A 20,180-nucleotide genomic window follows, 5' to 3' on the forward strand; every position below is an offset into this window, starting at 1 on the left:
TTTTGATTTGCAATGAACTTCAACGATGGCCACTGGTGAATTTAGAAATTAATCAGGTAGTGGTCATTCCTAATAGGACTTACCTGCACATACATTCCAACTCTCAGGAAAGGAAGCAAAAATAAATGGCCTCCTCTGAATGTCATGCTGTTATTAAATTTCTATTAACTAATAGATCCAGTGCTAGAATAAAATTACAGATATTTACTACTACAGATACACAGAAGGCATTCAGATGTGATTCATTTGGGATACGGAAGATTAGTTTATTTTAAAAAATGGTCATTTAAAGTTATGACACAATTCAACCAGGAAAAATAGGGATTTTCAGCTTTTTCTGTGTAAAGCTCAGTCATCTTAACTGCTTTTATTTCTCATAGAATGAACTTGTATTGACAATTTTACAATGTAATCGCTTCTTCCATTTTTTTTTTCAGGTGCTTTTCTGATCCTGTAGAACCTTATTCCATTTTATAAGTGAAACAATTGTAGGTACTTCTCATACCTAAATTTTAATAAATCTTAAAAGCCAGGCATTACAATTCTCTAGATAGTTACTTGAATTTCTAAACTGAGTATGAGATGGGTTTTTTTCTCTGATTGTCTCCAACTGGTGACAAGCACCAAATATGCCCCACATTGCAAGAGTAATCCCATATTCCACAAGAAAGTGTACTGCATTACATTAAAAAAAAAACCCAACCTGTAAAAGATTATAATTAGCATAATTCAACTTTAGTGAACCCACCACAAAGCACTTAAGACTACTTATAAATGAGCACAATTCTACTTATCTGGTTTGGAATACATATGGATTAATTACTTCAGCCTGCATTATTAATATCATAATTACATGGGAACCCTGTGCACCAGACAGTGCAATGCGTGGCAAGGACACATCAACATTCTTTGAAAAATACAGACATGCCCACATGCACACAAGCAAATTCACACATATACTGCTATGTATTGAGTAGAATGTACTGCATTTCAAAAGGTTTGCAAATTATTGAGAAAATTAAGCTGAAATGGTGTGTCCAACTAAACTGGAGATTCAATGGCTCCAGTGAGGGAAACAAGTCCTTGGTGGATTGTCTTGCAGCCCTGTGAAAAGAGTAGAGGTAGGCACACATCTGGCACCTGTTTTAATCCTGAACATATACTTCTTAGAAGTAATCCAAGGCAAATTGAATAGTGAGAAAGTTAGAATCACCCTCCACTTTCCTTTCTGTACTGTTTTTCAGGAGAGAAATTTAGCCTTCAGACCCAAGGTCAGTCTTCACAGTACTTGAGCATTAGACTACAGCAGTTCTCTTAATTCCCATCAAACTAAAAAACAAAAACCAAATACAAAATATACCCCAAAGCTCAAAAGTACAAATAAAAGCATGCACCAGCACTCTGTCTCTTGCAACGGACTGGTTATTATGGGAAAGCTGATACCTGTAGAGGTAAGTACATGATAAGTGCAACATAAAACTAAATAATAAATTAGTTATTGCCTAATTATAAAGACTAAAAAAGAAAAATAGTGAAAAAAATTATTTGACCCAAAACAAGAATGCATAAACCACAAAAGGCAAGTGTCCAAATTAGTAAAATACAAGGTCAAGCTTTTGTTTGCTCTCCATTTTTCACATGGATAGACCTTGTATTAAATTTTCTCTGACAGAAAATAGAATTCTTTCAAATTAAAAGAAGGTAGGTCTTGAGGATTTGAAGCTATGTGAAAAAAAGAACTTGAACACAGATTTCTCATATCACACATGAATGCTTTTACTAGAAGTCTAGTGTGGCTCCTGTTCTCACCTGGCAGATCACAGGACATGGACAGTGCTCCCCTCTAGTTCCACGGGAAATCTGGTACTTTCATACCATGCTTTCTAACATGTACAGGTGGACTTGACATCCATGCAAAATAGAACACAAAATACAGCTAGAGGAGCCACAGAACATCATCCTTTTGACTGCTAACTCAGTGATGGAAATATGTGTACGGGACTAGAGAGACCAGGATTCAGTCTCCTCCAAACTTCAGATGGAAAATAGAAGATCACTTCCTTCTTCCTCCCTATGTTTCCCTGGCCATAAGGTAACAAAATCCTGGTCTTTTTTTTTGATCCAATAAATATCAAAATCATCTCCATGGCGAAACTAAGCGCAGCTGGTAGAACTATGGCAGGAAAGCTGAAGAAGTCAGCTTCTTTGCAGCACAATCACATCTCATCACTAATAATAACTGAGCTTGTGGAAGAAAGAGATGAGTTTTTACTAGATCAGGTGGAGAAGGGAGCTGAAACCAATCTCTCTATTCTGCCATGGTTGCTTTATTTCAATAAAAAGGAGAATAAAAGTTGTTTGCTGTGTATGGGAAGGTGAAATATCTATTCCAATAACCATGTTTTAAAAAAAATGACAAATGATTCTCACGCCTTAAAAAAAATATAAAAATCTCTCCTCATAAGTGAGATTACTGGCAGTGAGTTCAAGCTGACAGAGCCCAGCAATATGAAAAGCAAAACCATGACTAAGGTTTGTTCATGGATCCTATTTGCCTCAGATATCAGCTATAATCATCTTTTTGCCTCAAAGGTCAGCAAGCTGTCACCTCAGGTAATGGTATTTTGGATTGCATCCAGTCCTAACTCTTCCTTGGAATTGGATAAAGAGCTTAAATGTCTACCTTAGGACCCTGGGTTCCTCTGCAAAGGCAAGTTACTTAAAGGTTTGATGTGCCACCTACACTCTTAATTGAATCCAACCCTGCAATTTGTTCCATTATAGAATGACCCAGCAGGATCATTTACAGCAGAGCATGAAAACAAATGCCAAAGCATGAAAATGCAGAAGTGCAAAGCTGTTGTATTGATTGTATAAATTGCCTCATTCAACAGCCTTAGGCTGACTATTAATATTTCAGTGTTGGATACCACTTCAGTTTCACATCTAATGTGTTTCTTGAGTAAACAAGAGATGCTTGGGAGAGCTTTCTTCCCTTATAAACAAAATAAGACACAGATTCCAAAAGAAATCTCAGAAGGAATCAATCAGATATTTTAAAATTAACTGAGGCATAGCGGAAGATTCTTATAAAATTATTTTGTAATAGCCTGATAGGTTTATTCCACTGATTTTTTTAAAATATAATGTCACTAGTGCCAAAAAAAAAGTTACTGTAAATCCTGTGATACTGAAAGAAAATGAAGGTTTAAAACGGCAATATTCAGACAGCTCTGGGATTTCATTGTGCTGTTACTCTGTCTAAACAACTAAGAATGTAACAAGTTCCAGAAAAGCTGTGACAAAGTGCTGTTGGATGTTTCAGCATGTTTCTGTACTGCTTTTAATTTTGTGTAACAGTGTCACATTGTTTGAGAGCCAGTTACCTGCAAGGACCTCCTTCCCAGATGAGGACTGGGGATGAGACAGGCAGGCGTCCACCCTAACAGTGCACTGGAGGAATAGGGTCCTGCCTAGTGAACAGGCAAGGCATGTGTAACATGCCATCCCTGTGTACAACAGCTGAGAGAGTGTCGTCTCTGCCATCCAAGCTGACACCATGGGTGCTAAAACCACTGTTTGAGATCAAATTTATTATTAGCAACCTTCTCTGCAAGGGGAGAGAAGAAGATGTGCAGACACTATTATATCACACAACCAAGTCCACACATGCTGGAGACAGACATCTGTAATGGGAAGGCAAATTTCCCCATAAACTTTCTGGCTAACTTTTATTTTTTTTCTTTTCTTGGTAAGAATATTTATATGACAGACTGCCAGACTTTTCAGTCTTTAAACGCAAGTATTTGCATATTCAGATCAGCCTAGGTTATGCAATGCATAGAACTACTGGATAGCGTGACCATAGAAAAAGTGCAATCCAGAGATAATCATCAAGAGTGAAATGTTTTCAGTTTTTCAGACCCCTGTTTAAGGCTTGATTTGTGAGAGATGCTCAGAGCCCAGGTCATCTATCCCAATATCCAGAAGCCAGCTGTGGAAATGTTTAATGAAAAATTTTTATCTCTGTCCATGGAATAGGACTGACTATACTTGCAGAAAATCTTAGAACTCGTAATCACAAGCACACTATAAAAATACCAGCTGGCTTGACATTTTGTGACTAGCAGATTATATATATATTATAAAAAAAAAACCCACTGCAAAAAAACAAACAACAACCCTCCCCCCCCCCCCAAAAAAAAAAACAACAAAACAAAAAACCGAAAAAAAACCAAAAAACCAACATTCCAAAGGAAACATTCAGCACTGTCATGAAAAGAGACACACTGGCTTCTTGCCACCTACAGGTGAAACACTAAAATCCTCATGATCCAGCAGCTAACTACTTCTCAGACTCCAGTGCTTGGTCAATGAATTACCCCAGAATGGACATCAAATGCAAACAGCACTGAGATTCTAAACATTGTGCAACTTATGGAATATTTTATAAGTTTATTTTAAAGTGGAAGCATTTTTTTTAATCAGTCCATTTGTCAAGGATTTGTTTGGATGATCTTTTATGAAGAATAGCTGGAAGGCTCCTTTTTTTTTCCTAGTTTCATGCCATGTTTCTGCTAATTACTGTTGATTAGCAAACAGCTTGGCAATTAACCCTGACAGGTTAGCCATCAGTTTGGTAGCACTGCATGTCATCCAAAAGGTAGGGGGAATTTATTGTTACTTGCAGGCAATTAGCAATGGGCTGGCAGAGCTCACAACAGCCTAAAAGCTCAATTTTCCCAAACAGCTGAGATAAATTACTGAATCAATTAAAACACATCAGTGATGTCTGCAAGCATACTTAAAGCTAGCTCACAAGCCACTGGAAATTAGTGGGAAGAGAAAGACTAGTAGGGGGGTTTTGGGTGTTGTTTGGTGTTATTCAGTGTTATTAATTTTAAGCTGTTGCTGTTTATTCCACTCTGCCATTGATACTAGTTAAATGTAACTAAAAGCTAGTACTTACTTAAATCAAAAGAATCTGGTAAAGAATAGGATCTAAAATGACTTTCCTTCCAAAGTGGTTAACTTTTCTAAAAGGCAAAGAGGTTGTTATTGCCAATGCAATAATTGCAATATTGACAATTGGTGGGCAGCAACTTTTCTCTTTTTTCACATTCAGCTGTCCTTGTCATGTTGGACAGAACCTTATCTATGGGCTGGCTTTCCTAGGAGTGCCTGCACTGATTCTTCTGATTGTTGGCTATGCCCTGAACAACCAGACTTGGAGGCTGGTTATGGGTAAAAGGTCTCATTTTGAGAGGGAGACATCATCAAACTGGCTGCTGAAATGCAAATTAGTCTGCTTTGTCTTGTGCAGCATCACAGGGAGGGCACTGGTTGCTCCAGTCACGTGGCTTGCAGTCACCCTGATAAATGGCTCATATTATATCTGTGCTGTGAGCGAGTACGTCCCTGTGTATTATTACGGAGCTGCTCCTAACGTTACCACTAGTGAACGCAGTAGGATATTGGCTACATTTCCCTGCAGGCAGCTGGTGCCTCCAGAGCTGACCCGGGCAAGAGATGAAGTGATTCTCCTCCTCCGATACCAGTCACAAGTGAGTAACTTCTGTTGCCTGTAAACTTGATGGTAAGAGGTGAAGCTAATTCAGCAGGCATAAAACAAGATCAGTGTCCTCTGTCTTGAGTGCTAAATCTCTGTGTGTTTTGAAGCATGTTCTTTTCTTTTAAGTGGAATGGAATTTTAGGTATATAAATTACTATATCTGCTTGTCCCATTTGTTACCTGCTGCCTGAGGATATGTTCTTCCTTCTGTAGTATCTTGAAAAGTAATACCAAGTACAACAAATAGAAGTTTAAGAGCCAGGGAGGGTATGAAGTTTCTTCACTAAAGCAGAAGAAATGTGACTAAGAGGCCCAGGCTGTGAGAGCTTCATGTGAACTCATGTAAAATCTTGGGGTTTAGATCAGACTCAATTTTAAAAGTATGCATACTGGGTAAATAATAGGAGAAGCATTAAGTTGCCACTTCAGAGAAAATTTTTTTAAACAGGCTATAAGCTAATATAGTCTAGAACCTGCATGGCCTATCTTATAACAATAATAGCTGAGAAAGCAATAGTCTTAAAAGTGCACAACAGAACTTTCTTGAACTTGAAAGGAACAAGTGATTTTACTGTATGGCTGCCTCCAGTAGGCATGGACTGGGTTTGGTTGTAGCAGATGCTTTCCAGGCTTATACCTTGTTAATGCTATTATTTAGGAAAAGCAAGTAAAGTTCCTCTTATGGATTTTCTGGTGCTCAAAAGTTTCCACTGTGAGTATTTTCAGGTCTAACAGTTATTTTCATTTTTTTTCTTTTGGTAAGGTGGCTGGCTGGCTTTTGATTGCTGTGGTAGTCATCACTGTGTTCCTTTCTTACTGCCTGGCAAGCTGTTTCTCCCCGCTCAGCTTTCTACACTTCAGATACTGGAACAGCTATGTCCACAATGAGCAGGAGCTCTTTGATGAGGCAACAGAGCAGCACTCCAGGCTCTATGCCATGCAGAATGTAAAGAAGTTCTTCGGCTTTGTCCCAGGAAGTGAGAATGTAAAGGAAATTCGTATCCCATCTCTCAGGGAGTGGCAGGCCATTTCTGGACTGGCCTTTCTAAAACGAGTGGATGAGGAACACTATGATTACAGCCTCCTCCATGACTGGGCACTCAAGGAGCGTGCAAGTGGAAAGTATCTGAGGATTGATGAAGACCTTGGGATCATAACACAGCTCTGAAGATTCAAGACCCCACAATACTTCTCAGAAAAGCAGGAACCTGTCTAGCTCTATATCAGATCTGAGCTGTGCTAGAACTTTCCAATACAGTATTACATTGATGTATAAATTATTTGAGCAAGTGCATCTTGTTAGTGTAGTCCTTCAGCATCTGCTTACAGATGCCTTTACTGATGATATTTTGATTCCTGTGGGATGTGGTGATCTATGCCTAGGTAAGGGTGGGCTATTTCAAGCTTCAACTCTCTGCTTTCTAATAGTTGTGCTGAAAGGATAAGTACGTACTGAGAAAGTTATTTACAAATGCTGTTTTAGTTTTCTTTCAATTAAAAGGATTTTTAAGATGTAGATCTTGATTGGATCCTATCAATTGGTCCATTCTGTATGGAGCAAGGGCACCTATCCAGCTTTTCCTTAGTGACACCTAGAAGAAATTACTCATTTCTCCTCTTCTGCTTTTTTTAATTTTTTTGTATTATATAAGGAATCTACACTGAGCTAACTACTAGTTAAATCTGGGGCTACAGTAGCATGCAGGAAACATATGGGGAAGTTTTATCATCAAAGGCTGAGTTTAGATACAAGGATGAGAGAACTTTAAATTCTGATAAGGAGATAAAATCCCCACTGAGGCACATGGTGGGAGTGTGTAACAAATAGCAGCTATATGAACAAACACTTGACATATGGCAAACTGAGTTGAAATGTATTCTGGCTGAAAGAAATAGCAAGGTCAACTTGGAAATACTTCAAAATCTCCAAGGTGTTTGTGTGCTTGCCTACTGTACAAATAGCAAATGAGGATGGGAAAAATCTCAGTCTGTACAGTAGGGTTTGCTTTGCCTCTGTAAACATGTAATTTATACTGGGCCCATGAAAATTATTGTGATTAAAAACTACTGAATTTTGTGAAAGAAGGCTTAATGATGTTTTTGTGTTAAGTCACTTTGGTATGATGTGATATTGCTCATCTCATCTCTAACCCTCTGTGCAGATGCTTCTAAGTGGGAGGGAAATGCATGCCATAATTTTTTTAATGCTTCCTGTATTGTCCTGCCATGTATATATATATACATGTGGGCTCCAAAGCCGTATGCTACACTATAGGATGCTATCTGCTACTAACAAATGACCCCAGGGGCTTGAAGTGGAAAAATCTAATTATTTAGTACATTTTACTAGAAAATGCAGGAGTCAGAACTGCTCTGTCCCTCCCCTCCTCATTTGGATAGGGGAGAAAGACTATAAGGAAAGGCTCATGGGTTGAAATAAGGACAAGGAGAGCTCACTCAGCAATTACTGTCAAGGGCAAAACAGACTCCACTTGGAGAAATTAGTTTATTTTATTACCAATGAAATCAGAGTGGGATAATGAGAACTAAACCTAAATCTTAAAGTACCTTTCCCCACCACCTTCCTTCTTCCTGGGCTCAATTCCACTCATAAGTTTTCTACCTCTTTCTCTCCAGTGGTGCAGGGGGTGTGAGTGAATGGGGGTTGTCAGTTCATCACATGTTGTCTCTTCTGCTCCTTCCTCCTTGGAGGGAGGGCTCCACACACTCTCCCCCTGCTCCAGCATGGGATACTTCCTCCCAGGATGAAGTATCTGACTTCTCCCATGTGGGTCCTTTACAGAAGCTGCAGTTCTTCATTAACTGCTCCAGTGTGGGTTCCTTCTATGGGGTGCAGCCCTTCAGGAACCACCTGTTCCAGGCTAGGTCCTCTGCAGGGTCACCAACCCTGCCAGCAAACCTGTTGCAGTGTGGGCTCCTCTCTCCACAGGTCTTGCCAAGAGTCTGCTCCAGCACAGGCCCCTGGTGGGGTCACAGCCTCCTACAGGCACCCATCTGCTCTGGTGTGGGTTCCTCCAGGGGCTGCAGGTGGATGTTTCACCAGGGACCTCCCTGGGCTGTAGGGGCACAGCTGCCTCACCATGGTCTGCACCAGGGGCTGCAGGGGAATCTCTGCTCCAGAGCCTGTAGCACCTGCTTCCCTCCTTCCCCAGTGGGCTTGGAGTCTGCAGAGCTGTTCTGCTCACTCCTCTCTCTGACTGCAATTTCTTTTGCTCAGGATTCTGACTGGAATTTCTGTTGCTGCGTTTAGCGCCGTGGCCCTTCCTAAATCTGATATCCCAGAGGTGCTGCCACCATTGCTGCTGGTGCTCAGCCTTGGTCAGCAGCAGGTCTGTCTTGGAGCCGGCTGGCATCAGCTCTGTGGGACACAGGGGAAGCTTCTGGCAGCTTCTCACAGAAGGCACCCCTGGTAGTGCTCTTACTACCAAAATCTGGCCATGCAAACCTAATAAAAGGTAATGGGGCTGCATTGTTTATGTGAACTCCTTAGGAAATAAAGTAGTAAACACAATTTCTGGTTTAATTTTTAAAATATTTGTATTTTTTAATTTAAGATGGAATACTGTAATCTGGAACACATGCAACTGATTTGTGTATCTGAAAGCTTGGATAGAAAACCCCTATGCTGATGTCTGGATTCAAATGACAAAAACCTGCTGTCTTTAGTCCATTTGAATTCTTTCCACTTCTATTGTTTTACAGTACTACTGCAAAATGATGCAATATTTGCAGTTAAGAGTAAGCTGTCAAATTCTTTTTATATCTTGCTCACCTAAATTTTAAATTAGGCTTCATGGTTTCTGAATTTGTCCTGATTACTACTTGCCCTGTATTTTTCACAACAGTATGTAATTTAAAATACGGACTGGAAATACTATATGTCACTGTGAAGTCAGCTTGCCAATATACTAACAGACTATCACCTTGTTAGCATATATTAATCCATAGTACTACAGCTGTAGTATTTTAAGTTTTGGGGTATTTCCCTTTACTCCTCGGCTCTTTGAAACATGTCATGGATTGGTACTGAATGCACAGCTTTTAAATTAATTCATGATTACAGACAAATCTATGAGTTGGTACAGTTAAACAGTCAAACTGCGCCTGCTGAAATGAGTAATCTTCTACCCAAGAATCCACTTAGAATTCCAGTTTGCTCACTTGAAAATTATTTTATTTATGCCCACGGTAACTTTTCTGGAAACCTTGGGCTTATAAAATAGATCTGTGGGAAAATTGCCAGCCATGTGGCCAGGAACGGGATGCACCTTACAACCACTCTGTGTACCCATCAGGGTCTGCTGCTGTTTAACCCTCGACAGTCTTAAATTCATCCTGGCAGGCTCCCAATACCGTTATCCTTGACGACTCCTGTTCTGCACATACATCAGGGCAATGCCGCCGATGTGATGGGACTCCTGAAATCCCGGTGAACGTTTCCTGGGAAGTTTGCAGGCGCTGTTTAACTTAAGCTGCAAATCGCCAGCGCCATCTAATAAACTTCCAATTTCTGGCAGAAATAGCATTCAGCTGCCTTCACGGTACCCTTACGCAATACCTAGAGCATCGGGTTCGAATCCCCTTTAGTTTGCTGATCCCTGTAAATTTTCAAGGGAAGAACGTCCAAAAATGAACCATCCCATCGCAAGTCTGTGTCACACAGGGACTGCGGACCTCAGCTTTGCCAAGGCCGCCGCTCCCGGGAGGCGCGGGAAGCAGCGCGGGCGATGCCAGCCGGATCCCTCCTGCACGCCAGGTCCTCCGTCCTGCCTGGAGCTGAGCGGCAGGCAGCGGGTGCCGGAGCTGACGGAGCTGCGGGCACCGCGGCTGTGAAGGCGACCGGGAACCAGCCAGCCGGGCCGCCCGTGCGCGGCCTCCCGCCACGGCAGCTGCGCCGCCTCCGTCCCTCCCTCCGTCCCTCCCTCCCTGTGTCGATGCAGCCCAGCCCAGGGGCGGCATTCCCGCCTATCGCGAGCGCGAAGCACGCTAGGAAGGGCCGGGACGGGGCCGGGACGACGCAGGCGCGGGCGGGGGTGGCGGCAGCGTCGCGGTGCGGGCGGCCCATGGCCGAGGGCGGCGGGCCGCGATGACCGACTACAGCGAGGAGCAGCGCAACGAGCTGGAGGCGCTGGAGTCCATCTACCCGGACTCGTTCACGGGTGCGGGGCCGCGGCGGGGCCGCGCTGGCAGCCGGCGTGCGGGGGGCGGAGCGGGAGGCCGCGGCGGGGCTCGGCGGGTCCCGCGGGGGTTCCGAGCCGCGCGGCTTGGGTGGGTGCTCGGGATGTGCTTTGCGCTCCGTGGCCGGGAAGAGCAAAGCGCTTGATGGCCCTCGTGGCCCGGTCCGTGGGCGCTGCCCCTGCCGCGTTTAGCGCCTGGCACAGCAGCCAGCCCGGCGTGGGCAAGCCGGCCCCCTGTGCTGGAAGGATGCTCTTCGGAAGAGCCTTTCAAAAGATGCAGCCCTAGGAATTAGTTTGTGTGCCGACCGGTTTTCCTTTCCGGCAACAAGCTTGTCGCGATCCTGAGGCACGGGATGTTTTGGGGTGCTTAAAGGTGCTGTTTCCTCCGTAAATGTATTGCCAGTACCTGCCTCACTCCATTGCAGATGAAAAAAAAAAAAAAGGCAAGCTTTAATTCCCTGCATGTTATATTGCTGAAACTTTCATGTTGGGGATACAATGGTTCATCAGTTTTTCAGGATTTTCAGTTTACCATCAAACAATTTAGAGTGTCTACCGTGCTGCCTAATCCAACATGATTTTTGGCATTCTGTATCCAAGGAATGTTAACAGTGGAAACATCGAGGCATTTTTTATTTCCTTCCTGTACAGTATCTACTCTACCTGGAGTTCCACAGCATCTTACTTGGCAGTAACTTCACCACACAAACATTTGTCCAGTACAATTCCCTGTTGTTTCAATCTGAAAATTTTTTCAGGTCTTTGGTTTTATGTTAAAGATTACTTAAAAGTATATTAATTGATCTCTGGTAGCTGGGGATGCTGGCTATCTGATACTGATACGGAAGTCATATTCTTTCATACAGCCTTTACTCTGATGCTTACTCAGAGTTATTGTTCACTCATGTAATGTTTTTATGCCCAAGAGAAGAGAGGGGGATAAAGATCGTAGTAGTACATTAGCAGCTAGGCAAAATTCAGTTGATACTTAGAGAGCATGTACACTAAATTGGGCATAGGTTATAACAGACATGCAGAGCAGTCCTTACATGATGATGTGGTCTGCAACCCACAGTTGTGCAATGAGGCTTTTAGCCTGTGAAACACAGCTCACAGCTTTTCCTTTGTTGTGTTGTCTGTCTTCTAGCTGCCTGATTCACATACTTTCATTCTAGTACGTTGCTTGGTTAATAGCATTTCTTGCATTAAGCTGCTTTAAATATAGGTTCAGTCATTCTGTAAAAATAGTCCATGGTCAAGAGTGCACTGGATGCTCATCAGACACATTTAGTGCAGTAAAGCAAATTAGCTTTGGTGGCTTTCTGCACGCAATCAGTGCACTACCAGAAGTTGTGTGATTTGATTTGCCCTTTCTGGAACACTGAAACTTCCAGAAGAGAAAGTTTTCCAAAAGTGGTATTGTTTGATGTATGGTCTCATTCAAAGAGCACTCCAGGCATCACATTGTATGGAAAATAGCTCTTAATTGAAAAGTATTACCTTAATAAGTTAAAAAGGCCCTTAACACTATCAAGAGCTTGCTTTCTTTATAAGTCTTTAAGAAGTTCAGTTTCACTGATGTGAAGAAGTAATTGATTTAAGGACTCTCCCTGACTCTTGCTTTTTTTCTTTGAACAGTATTGTCAGAAAAGCCAACAACTTTCACAATCACTGTGACATCTGAAGCTGGAGAAAATGATGAAAGTAAGTTGATCATGTCTTACTCAGAAACGTCTCCTATATATGTTTAAATCTAATTCTATCACCAACAGCTATGTATACCTCCACTTAGATCCTTGTAGGGGCCTGGTACAGCAAACATTCCTTTGCAAATATAGTTCAAGGATTTGGGTGATCCTCATTTAGTTTGCAGAAACGTTATGCTGTCAATGTAGCACTGCTTTCTGCTGAATCTCAAAGGCTTTGTAGCATAGCTTCAAAAAGTATGGGTTGTCACCATCCTTACAGTGGCTTACAGACACATTGTGAGGGGATCTGTTTTCTGGCAGCTGTGTGTGTGCCAGCTATGTGGGAGATTTGAGTCTGTGTGCTGTGAATGTGCAGCCTTTAAGGAGCAGTTCCAGAGCAGAAGACTCTGGGTCCCAAGTCCCTGCGTATTTGTTAAATATCAACAATTGTGTGGTCATATTGTAAGCAAGCCTTACTGCAAGCAAGTTTGAAAGCTGCTGTTTGGGATACTATAACAGAAGGAATAAACTGGTGCTGCCTTATTTAGTTTTAAAGGAATAAGTCCTGCTTAGAGCAGGTGTCTGTGTTGTACAGACTGCTGTGCTGCTGAGAACTGTGAGTCTGGAACTAAAGGAAAGCTTCTCCCTGGTATTCTGGGAGGATGTGTAAAAGGAACTTGATTCTCTTTTGCCTTGCTTCCATGTTACCCTGGCTCTGGACAGCTTCAGATTGAATGCATTTTTCTTAGGCAGTTCTCTGCTTAATAATTTCTACTGGACATAGTATGTTGTTCCACAGTATGGAGCCCTGGAACCCAACACAGAGGTTGATACCTCAGCCAGGCACACAGGATCTGAGGTGTTAATATGCTGAGATTTTCTCTAGTTCTGTTATTACGACTCTTGCTGTGTTCCAGCTTTAAGTAGAATATGAGGGAGATGACTGCTCTAGTACCTGTCACAGAAGGTTTTTCAATCTTTCTAAAGACCTTTCAGACATGAGAAGGTTTTAATAGCTTGTGCAAGTGCAAACTTTATCATCTTAATTTCTTTGAACTCTTAGGTTATGTTTAAATCTGTTCATATTGTTTTAACAACTGTGTAAGAAGACTGTCCATTTGGGGCAAGAATATTTTATATTCTATAATCTTTAGACTGTTGATGCAGTAGGAAAACATACCATTTAAGTTATACAGAGTTATCACCATAAGAATATTTGTTTCTTTATCTTGTAGCTGTCCAAACAACCCTTAAATTTACCTATAGAGAAAAATACCCTGATGAAACTCCACTATATGAAATTGTCTCACAGGAGAATCTTGATGATAATGATGTCATGGACATAATAAAACTGCTAGAGCAGCAGGTAAGGAAAACAGAGTATCTTGGAGTAGCTTGATACCATTTCACACATTGGCTGAAATTTGTCTCTCAAATCAGTTGTTTTTGGAGGTATCTGCTACTGATCTGAAAACTGTTCCATACTATAGGGACTTACTTCGTGGTTTGAGTGTGGTGAATGACATCACTGAGGTAAGATACAGGGCTAATTCAGTGTGTGCAATAATTTAGAATAATGAAATGGAAGTGCACTAGGGCTTCCCTCTTTTTCTCTTCTAGCTTAAGGTGAATTTGTGTGTGTATATATATATATATATATATATATATGTATATAATTTGTGAAAATAAGCCACCTCAGTTTCATTTGGAAATATTAAAAAATGCCACATTGATTCTTGATTCTTTTTGATAACATAACTGTTTGAGGGTGGATCTCATCAACCTTTGGGATCAGTGAGAGTGCATTGTGAAGGAAAGAAGGAAGCACTTCTTTGGTCTCAGGAATTTCTGACAAGTCCTCACTGCCTTAAAATTGCCATAATATCTTTAATGGACATTTTTTTAATTTTCAGTTTACTTCATATAAACTTCCTTCCATCAGCTGATGTTTTCTGATTTTCCTGGGAAAGTGTCTCACTTCAAAGGAGCATGTAATAGAATTAAGGAATAAACTGTTCCAGGAGAAGAAAGGTTCTGAGTGACTTGTCTCTTATGATTTATGGTATTAAAATTTTAGAGTTGTGTTTCTACTGTAGGTTTTGTTTTATTCGTAAAAAAAAAAACCTTTCAGAAGATGTCTGTAATGTGTTAATAGCCTGATCACAGACATTCATCTTTGTGTTTTGCTGCACACCTATTTGCGGATCATTGACTGGATTAACTGGCTAGTGGAATTTGAAGTTTACAGCAAGCTTTTGAGACTGGTGCAGAATGTGTCAGCTGTGCCCTCTGCATTTGCACAACATCCTGCTTTCTATAAACATATTGATGCATTCGGGTTCTTCTGTTTGAAGTTGCCCTCTTTGTGTTGTAGGCAGAAGAAAATTTAGGAATGGTAATGATCTTCACTCTAGTCTCAGCAGTACAGGAGAAATTAAATGAAATAGTGGATCAGATAAAAACACGAAGAGAAGAAGAGAAGAAACAGAAAGAAAGAGAAGCAGAGGAAGAAGAGAAGGTATGTAAAATAATGTCTTAAATGAAAAAGACTTTCAGCTTCTTTAAAATACATTGGTTTGATGCAGGAGTAGTTCTCAGTTGCAGTGGGAAAGGAGCAGCTATCCTAAAGAGGATTTAATTGAAACATAAGATTGTTTAATGAACTTAAGTGATATTTTTTCCCCTTTTTTCTTATGCAGTCTTTTTGGAGTCTAACTGCATGTTCACAGTCTTCAAGCATTACTTCCTAAGGCAGGGATTTTTCCCAAATGAAATCAGATTTGGTGTAGACAGTGCTTTGCTGGAAGATGGGGGAGCAAGAGGGAATGGGGAGCAAAAAAGGCTAGAATATGTCATGCTGCACATGGGCTCCATGGTTTGAGGAATGCTGTTTTCCTTGGAAGACTGAGTGGATAGGGTGGAAGCAGTGGGACCAATCTTCAAGACTGCTTTGCCCTCCTGAAAATAGTTTCACCGTTCATGGATCGTGCTGTAATAAGTCCAACTAATGATTCCTCACTCACTTTCTGAGAAATAGCTGGAGGGTGATGGGACTTGGAAGGTTCTGTATTTCTGAAAATTGGAAAAGAAATGTCTGAGAATTTTTTTTTTCTGTTTCAGCAATACTAAAGGATTAATGTATTTTAATGGGCAGTATTTTGGTGTAGATTGCACTTAAGGGTTAATAAGAAGTGCTGCCTACTTATATATAAAATATACTAGTGGGGAGTTTTGAACTATTGCACTCTAGGTCCAAAAGGAGTATGCAGGGTTCTTCCTTGAGAGTTTCCACCTCAGTATAGTTCTCTAAGGGGACAGTCCCATACCAAAAACCACAACAATGTGTTCTTTATTTACTCTCGGAATTAAGATTAATTTCTCAGAATACTTCACAGCAAGCAGAGTTTCTGGACTGTTGTAATTTAAATAATTAAGAGAATGCTTATCTTCACCTGTAGCTTTTCAAGTCGTGTTTGCAGCCTTGTTTTCTATTCTTCCAGCAACGTTTTCATGGCACTCCTGTTACCATTGAGAATTTCCTTAATTGGAAAGCCAAGTTTGATGCAGAGCTTCTAGAAATAAAAAGGAAAAAAATGAAAGAAGAAGAACAAGCGGGCAAAAATAAGCTAAGCGGTATGTTTTAATACTGGTTGTGAAATTTCTGCAATGCTACCAGCCTATAATGACAAGTCTAAAAGTAATTTTTACACAGATTATAGGTCTTGGCATCCTGCTCCATAGTCTACATGGTTTAGTTTTGAACTGGTTCTCCTGTGATGCTGGATCTACTTTTGACCTGATTACCTGAAAAAACATAACCACTGTGGTCATGCTGTACCACTGTTCTGTTTTCTCCTCACTTCTGGCTAGTTTTGATGAATTTTGACAGAGATGGAAATTTTAGTGGTATTAAGCTTCATAAAAAGCTGTACAGGACAGGGGACATACTTGATTCCTCTCTGAAGGATATGCGTTTGGGAATCTGCAAAGATAACAGAAGTCAGGCTTCTAATTTTTCTGTTCTTTAAAGTATTGTTAGTATGTGGTGTCTGTTTTCCTCCATACAAATGTAGTTTATAAAAGCTTCCCTATAGAAAACCAAAACCAAGCTTATTCTTGGATGTCATTAGTGTAATTCCAGTATTACCATGGACACCAAGCAGTCTTGTTTGTGGAAGCTTGCATGAGCAATGCAGAGGGAAGACAGATGATGTATGTGGAAAGAGTCCTGAGCTTTTCTTCCTGTCCTTCCCAGTCAGAAAGGCTTCACTCTTCTGTGTTGTTGTCTTCAAAGCTGTGTGTGTGTATAGGAGCTGGTGATTTGTGTAGATCCAAGTTGCTTTTTGAATGGAAGAATATATGAAAAAAGGTGGAGGAGTCAGCTGATTTCCTTTCCAGTTCCCACAGAGGATTTCTTGTGGAATGCAAGATGAAGAGTAAATCAATAAGGACTGAACACAGGCTGTGGGGTGTAAATATTTTCTGCCCCTCATTATTAAAGTCTTAATAACATTACAGTGACCCATTTCACTTGTTGGCACGGATGAATCCTGGATGAATTAAAAAAAAAAAAAAAAGAATGGGGAGCTTACAGAAATGAGCAGTTAAAAACACAAAAGGCTGCTAGAATTGGTTGTTTTCTTGAAAAGACTAAAATATACATGCTGACTACTGTTGCCTTGGGTTGATAGTTGCTTCAGAACTGTACTTGCTTATATATATTGGTTTTTATTTTATTTCTAGGTAAACAGCTGTTTGAAATGGATCACAACCTCGACACCTCTGACATCCAGTTCTTGGAGGAAGGTAAATTCCTGTTTGATTCCACAACTGAAAATCAGTGGCTTAAAAAGGCCAAAATTCCTAAGCAAAATCTGTGTTATATTTCTGACTTAACATCTTTTATCAGAATCCCTTTTACATTGGAAGAACTTTCTGAGAAGTACTGCTTTGCAGAATGAACAGAAGTAATTTTAACTTTTCTCAAAAACAAAACCTTTTCAAGATGATGAAGTGTCTATATTTGCAGCCTTGTGCTTGAGGTGATCTTATTTACATTGCTTCTATTTAAATGATTGGACTGGGAGCAAAAGAAAAAAAAAAAAAAAAAGCAAAAACAAACTAAAAAACGTCAATTCAACCCTGATTTTTCTTTTTTTTTTCCCTAATAGCCAGCCTGATTTCAACCCCTGATTTCAAGCATAGGTCTTGAACTTTTGTCACTTTTTCTCTGAACCTCAACACCAATTATAAACATCTTGCACGTCAAAAAAATGTTATTTGCTTCTGTGCAGTGCAGTTCTTTTTCATGGTTACTGCAGATATGCCTGCCTAAAATACAGACCTGGTGCCAGATGAAAATTCTGTAAGCCTGTGCCAGAAAAATATTAAACTTGGAAAACTAGTTGGAGATAAAGCACATAAAAACATATATACTCACAGTAACTGTTTAATTTGCTGTACTGCTTTTTAGTATCCTAGTTTAAAATACCTGAGTTTTGAGGTAAAACAGTTCTTTAATACAGCTGCATTATCTACTGGAATCATAAAACACAGACAGAAGAGGGTCAAGATTATTCTCTGCAAGTAACAATTAAAAAAAATGTTTATGAATGTCAGTGCGTATAAACTTGAAATGGTAGTAATAGGGAAGTTTAGTTTCTTTTACAGGGAATAATTTAATCTTGTCTTCCTACAAAATACCTAACGTGAAGATGGTTTGTTGATAGCACATTTGGCTGCCTTAAGGGAGAAACAGACCTCTACCTGGGCTCTGGACCCAGATGATTTGGGATTAATGCAATAATTTGTAATCCTGTTGCTACTGGTGATTAAAACTCCCATTCTTATTGCTACTTGCATTGTGTCATAGATGCAACAGGTCACTAAGTCTGTTTTAATATTACAGTAGCATGTACTACTAATTTTTAGAGGATAATGGCATTTAGGTGCCTTCAAGTCCAGTGAAATAATAGAAACTATATTTGATGACCAGAAGATGTCACTGTTGATACATAAAAATAAAATAGCAGTCCTCAAGTTTTATCCTTAGGTCAGCAGCATCTCTTTCAGAAGAAAATGTGAAAGTAGCCAGAGCTTCATCTTGCTTGTAAAATTTAAATATGAAAGCAAATACATGTATGTCAGCATATGGTGTGTAAGGAATTTTTTATGAATCCTGTGCATTTATCTCACTAGGATAGTAGTAATTATTGCAACTGTGAGGTCCAGAGCTCCAGCTTTGGCTGTCCTGGGGAGATAGAATCTCTGCTTCCAGTAAATATAAATGTTAATTTCATCCTCCCAGTGAATTCTGAGGTTCTGTGTGACATTTCTCTTGATTGGGTTTTGATACAAAGAACAAGAACTTCAGCTGAAAAAAGATAAAATTTGGCATTTACTTTTCCATATCTATTTGATGTATAAAAGCCAAGTTAGCAGCTACCTACATTGAAGAACTAATACAAAAAAATCTTTTATGTTTTGTTGTTGTTAATGTTTTCCTTCTTGCATGAAAATAAAGTATCTTTCTATTCCTTACAGCTGGAAACAACGTGGAAGTTGATGAATCTTTATTCCAAGAAATGGATGATTTAGAGTTGGAGGATGAAGAGGATGACCCTGACTACAACACTGTTAATTTAGATAGTGATTAGACTTATTTGAACTGATTCTGTCATCAGTATGGACATATGTAAGAAGAGAGGGGCAGGCAGGAAAGCCACAGCATCTGTGGTTTTAGTAATGTGTATTGTTTTTCTTTTTTCTTTTTTTCCAAAGAAAAAAACCAACATATTTTAATTCCAGGAGAATGGTCTTCTGATGACTTTCACTATAAATAAATTTAATATTTCAAATGAAAAATTTGAGAAATATTGATATGTCTGAAAATGCTTTTCTATTTTCTCTAATTTTTTTCCTCCCTACTTCTGTAATTGTCCTTTGAAGAGATGTGGCAACATGCAAGATGGAAAAATGTTACAGCAAGTACTAAACACACCTGCATCTGAATGCTGAGCAGCTTTTCTGCTGTCTTCCACCTGGGATAAACATGGGCAGCTTTGGTGAATAAAAGGGATCACATACTATGCAGTTATTTATTTTTTTCTTTCTTTTTCCTGTGGAATTTTTTAATAATTCAAGTCAGTTCTGATGCCCCAATTTATCAGCTGTAGATAGACAGCACTAGTCACCTTTCTTGTATAGCCTTATTAAAGTCTAATGGAAACCATTTCATACAATTAGAATAAAATTTTTTGCCATAGTGATGAACAATATTTTCAAGATGGTGAATTCAGGTCAGTAGGGGAAAAAATCATAATGTGAAGCCTCTTGAAGCTTGGTTGGTTTGTTCAGAGAGGATTTGGGTTTTTTTTGAATGTGTGCCTCAATGAACTTCTATGAAAAATCAAAACTCACCTTAGGAAGATTAGTTTGCTTTTAGCAGCAGACTGTATTGAAACACTATGAGTGGAGCACACATTACAGCAGCAGGGTTTATAGAGTGCTCTATAGGTTTGAATGTAACTGGTGTAGTTTTAGAAGCATTGTGTTGGCAGCCTGTGAAGGTTAGCACAGAATGCAGTAAAGCTACACATCAACTTGGGCATGTTGCCCATCCTTCAGAGTTGTTTCTGGAGCTAACAGCTGTTAGACTCCTCCCTTACCACCTCCAAAAAGCTCAAACACTGCAAGAATTGCAGTGTTTAAACATGCTGTGTT

At 40.0% G+C, this 20,180-nt stretch overlaps 2 protein-coding genes across 2 annotated transcripts; both read left to right on the plus strand.

Annotated features, from left to right (window-relative positions):
* Positions 1-4,874: 4,874 nt before the first annotated feature.
* CALHM4 (calcium homeostasis modulator family member 4) lies at positions 4,875-7,657 on the plus strand. Its single transcript, XM_068184303.1, has 2 exons — positions 4,875-5,564; positions 6,336-7,657. The coding sequence occupies exons 1-2, from the start codon at positions 5,007-5,009 to the stop codon at positions 6,738-6,740; spliced, it is 963 nt and encodes a 320-aa protein (XP_068040404.1). The 5' UTR covers positions 4,875-5,006; the 3' UTR covers positions 6,741-7,657.
* A 2,938-nt stretch (positions 7,658-10,595) lies between these two features.
* Positions 10,596-19,546, plus strand: RWDD1 (RWD domain containing 1). The gene is made up of 7 exons (XM_068184304.1): positions 10,596-10,752; positions 12,409-12,474; positions 13,694-13,824; positions 14,833-14,976; positions 15,959-16,091; positions 17,202-17,264; positions 19,002-19,546. The coding sequence occupies exons 1-7, from the start codon at positions 10,680-10,682 to the stop codon at positions 19,112-19,114; spliced, it is 723 nt and encodes a 240-aa protein (XP_068040405.1). The 5' UTR covers positions 10,596-10,679; the 3' UTR covers positions 19,115-19,546.
* Positions 19,547-20,180: the final 634 nt, after the last annotated feature.

Source organism: Anomalospiza imberbis, chromosome 3 (genome assembly GCF_031753505.1).
Source record: "Anomalospiza imberbis isolate Cuckoo-Finch-1a 21T00152 chromosome 3, ASM3175350v1, whole genome shotgun sequence".
In the NCBI taxonomy this organism is placed as follows: Eukaryota; Metazoa; Chordata; class Aves; order Passeriformes; family Viduidae; genus Anomalospiza; species Anomalospiza imberbis.